Source organism: Pteropus vampyrus, unplaced genomic scaffold (assembly GCF_000151845.1).
Source record: "Pteropus vampyrus isolate Shadow unplaced genomic scaffold, Pvam_2.0 Scaffold204, whole genome shotgun sequence".
In the NCBI taxonomy this organism is placed as follows: domain Eukaryota; kingdom Metazoa; phylum Chordata; class Mammalia; order Chiroptera; family Pteropodidae; genus Pteropus; species Pteropus vampyrus.
The window spans coordinates 98,822-102,658 of NW_011888985.1; the positions used below are offsets into that span (position 1 = coordinate 98,822).

At 58.2% G+C, this 3,837-nt stretch overlaps 1 protein-coding gene across 6 annotated transcripts in view; it reads right to left on the reverse strand.

The window, feature by feature from the left end:
- LOC105300245 (arf-GAP with GTPase, ANK repeat and PH domain-containing protein 1-like) overlaps window positions 1-3,837 on the reverse strand; it is a 180,222-nt gene that overhangs the window by 91,611 nt on the left and 84,774 nt on the right. For all 6 annotated transcript variants that reach the window (XM_023537941.1, XM_023537942.1, XM_011372356.2 and 3 more), the window contains exons 4-5: window positions 2,949-3,034; window positions 475-616 (exon numbers count right to left, since the gene is read on the reverse strand). In XM_023537941.1, the coding sequence (XP_023393709.1) occupies window positions 475-616; window positions 2,949-3,034 (228 nt within the window). The remainder of the gene's footprint in view (window positions 1-474; window positions 617-2,948; window positions 3,035-3,837) is intronic.

Sequence of the window (3,837 nt, forward strand, 5' to 3'; positions counted from 1 at the left end):
TAAATATCAGATATAGATCACAAGACAGTAACAGAGAAGAATAAAGCGAGACTGCTATGTATCAGAAACTGGCATTATTTTAAAGGTGCAAAGTTGAATGAACAATCTTAGATTGCCTATAAATTGTTTTAAGTAATAGAGAGATTTAAAATATCCCAACACAGAATAGAAAGTGGGTTTTATTTTTTTGTGAAGTATGTAGGGTGTATGTGTGCGTGCATGTGTGTGTGCGTGTGTGTGTGTTATTTTGAGGCTGCTGATTAAGTGATTTCTCTGTAGAATCAACTCAGGAAATTTTACTTTTACAGATTTTTCATGGTCAAAAAGGAGCCTTCGGTAGAAAATCCTTCCTTCTTTAGACCACTTTCGAATTCCCCCACGCTGGAAGCACAGCCCGCAAACCCGCTGGGCCCGGCTGTCAGAACCGCCGCCCGCCCCCCCGGCCCGGTGCGGCCACGGGCACGTGTCACTCACCCTGGGTTCCCACCAGGACCAGCGGGACCTCGCCCGTGTTGCGGTAGCTGGCCATGCGGCTGTAGTAGTGGTAGACGGTCTGGAAACTAATTTCATCCTCCAAGCTGAAGACAAAGATAACAGCGTCCACCCACATGGCGAACTAGGGAGACAAGAGGAGGAGGGGAGCGGAAGGCAGTGAATGAGGGGCTCGTGGGGAGAGAGGGCCGGACGCCACGGAGTCACCTTCGCGAGCACAGGACGTGCGGCCGGCCGGCCCCCGGGGCCAGGCCGCGCCCGATACCTCGCTTCTGTGTAACGCTGTGGTGTCACTCGCGGCCTTCTCGGCCTGGGCACGGCGGGCCTGGCATGGGATCGCCACCCCCTTCCCACCCAGGACACTCTGGCCTCCACAGACGCTCACCAGGCACTCCTCCTCCCCACGGAAGCGTCCACCCTCTGGCCTGGCCTGTCCTGACGTGACCAGCCGCAGCCTGCCAGCAGCCGGCACCACATCCTGAGACCGAGTGACCGGAAGCTTTCCGCTTCACGCCTCCGGAGTCCCCCCAGGAGGCCCTGCTGGCCCCCTCCGAGCTGGGGGGTCCACCCCGGGCGGGCCCCCCCCAGCCTACCCCTGTCAGTAGAGGTCTTTGTATCATAAAGGTCAGCTGCCACTGAATTCTCACAGCACCCTGCCAGGGCATTATTCTCTACAGTTAGAGAAATGAGCAAAATTAGCAAAAATTAGGGAAAAATTTTAAAACCCTCTCTGGGGGGCCCATTTCTTTGTTTTCCCAGCTGAACCTACATCAAACGACTTCTTGACAAATAACCGTCCTGTCAGGCACTTAACTTCTCACTTAGTACTTGGAACGGTCTTGTAAGTCGGAGCCCAGCGGACGGAGGGCCCGGGACACACGGTTCCTGCAGTGACACAGACACTGGCTCAGCCTGGCCCCAGGCGCCCCGTCTTCCCGGGTGGACAGCCGTCCCCATAAAATCCCGCCTGCTTCCTGTGAAAGACGCCGCAGCGCCGACGGACGTCTCGGCGGCCAGGGCCTCGGCTCCCGTACATCTGGGGAAACTTTTGGTGGGTTAGGCCCTGACTCCCACGTATAAATGAAGCGTGTCTTCCATTACGTGTGAAAAATAGACACGATAAGACTTAAATAAACCTGAAGTTCCAACCGATGTCCCTTCGGGCCACCCGGGGACCCAGGCTGACCGAGGTCCCTCATTCCTTCCTCTGCCTGGAGGCGGGCTGCCCTTTCTCTTCCGAGAAGCGGAGAGAAGTCAGCTTCTTCGGTGCATGATTACGGCTTAAGATGACACTTGTCACACGGACCAGCCCTTATCTCCCAGGACCAAAGCTGACGACTGTCTGCTCCACGTGGGAGAAATACAAACCACGCCTCGCTCTCCCAAGGGTGCATCCTGACTGGCTGGCACCTAAGAGGCGGTGGCACTCCAACACCCCCACCCTGCCAGCTGCCCCCCCCCAATATATCCGGTTAATCAGCCGAGTTCTCACAGTGCCCTAAGAGGGCACTAGGAGCCACGAGAAGTCTTGCAATTTCGTCCATGGAGCCATTATCTTTGGGGAGACTTCACAAAATGGCCTCAAATGATGAACACAGGGTGCTCACGCTGGCTTACGAACAGCAACTTCAAAGTTTTATCCTTCAAACATTTAAGCGTGCTCTGCCTAACTCTGTACAAAACCCTGTCCATCATTTTGAAAGGCTGCATCTGATATTCCCCCAAAGGACTGGTCTTCTGGGGAAACTGAGTCACGGTCCGAGGCCAAGACGGAGGCCTCCCGAGGTGCTCATTCTCCCAACCCCAGCGCTGGCGCCATCGGAGGGCAGGCGGCCTGGGTCTGTGCGCCGTCACCACGAACGTCCACCCGTGGGCGAGATGTCGGGGCATCTGAGCGAGACGCTGGGCGCACCCCCGCCCAGGGCTGGCCCACCCCGTGTTGCCCGATGCAGCTCGCCACGGCTGCCTGTCTCGCAGAGCACGCCAGGGACCAACACTGAGCTGGGGACAGAGTCAAGCAAAGGAAGCGGCCATCCACCCTGTGCTCTTCTATTTCCAGAAGGCACGTCTTCCCAGGAGGCGTCAAGGAAGTGGGGCCGCGCAGCGGCCGTGGGTGGGGGCTGACCTGGGCAGAGGCCCCGGCCGGGCAGCCGGTGCTGCGGGGAGGGGGCGGCTGGGGCGGCCGCAGAGAGGGCCGGGTGTCAGTCCAACTGAGCGGGCAAACTGGCCCGCCTTCTACTTCTCGTCCCTCTTGAAACCAGCGAAAACCAGCCACACCGACCAAAGCTCCCCCTGGGATCTTATCTGAAGGAGCTGCAGGACTAGTATCTTAGAGGAGAGAAAACCCTCCAGCACAGAAAACGGTTTCGGGGGGCTTCTCCCCCACGTCCTCTGGAGCACACTGCGACTTCTCCTCCGGGTCAAACTCGCGGTTGGCCGTCGGCGGCAATACTCACCTGTGCCTCTGGGGGGCCCCCTTCATCTCTAATCAGCAGCAGATAGCTCTGTCCGTCAACAACAATCTCTTTCTTGAATCTGCCACCTGCCACACACACAAAAAATCTCGTTACACAAGAAAGACGGACCGAGAGGAGGGCAGACAGACGTGGGCTTCACTTGTGGAAAACTATACCCTAGGCGGCTGTCCCGCCGGCAACTGTGAGCGTTTAGGAGGGGGCTTCGGACCCGCCTCCAGCCACCAGTGCGGTTTTAAAAGAACTACCGAGCTCAGATTTCGGTGTGCCTTCGAGAACCGTGTTCGTTCTGGTTAGAACACAGCCTCCCGTGCAACGCCGGGCCGAGCCGGGGCTGAGAGGGGGAATTTTCCTGCAGGCTTCGTGTGCGGATTGTCGCCCACCGGGAACCCTGGACCCACGGAGGTCGGAAGCAGAGAACACCGAAATTGCCATTCTCTGCATTTTGTCTGCAAAACGGAATCGAATTTTTCGTGCCTGCCAGGTGCCTGGGCTGCAATGTGCCGACAAATTCGCGGGCTGAGGACCTGTATTCTCCTCAAGAGAAACCCAGTTCTGGGTGGGAACACAGACGCCATGGGGATGGTGTTTCCGCGGTCACAGTTCACAAGTGGGGGGGGGATGCTGAACTACTACACACGGTTAGACAGAGCGGGGCAGCTGGCGGACGGAGGGGCGTTAGAACCACGCTGGGTTAGTGAGAAGCCCCCGGGGACCCCTGCCGGACAGAGGGAGACAGGGAAGCACCACGTGGAGGTGGCGAGGGCTGTCCCAGCGCATCTGGGCCCCTCACAGAGCCACACGCGTCTCCCGGACGAGACTGCGAGGCCGCTCCTGGACAGCGGGAGACACGGCCGCTCCGCGTTCCTCG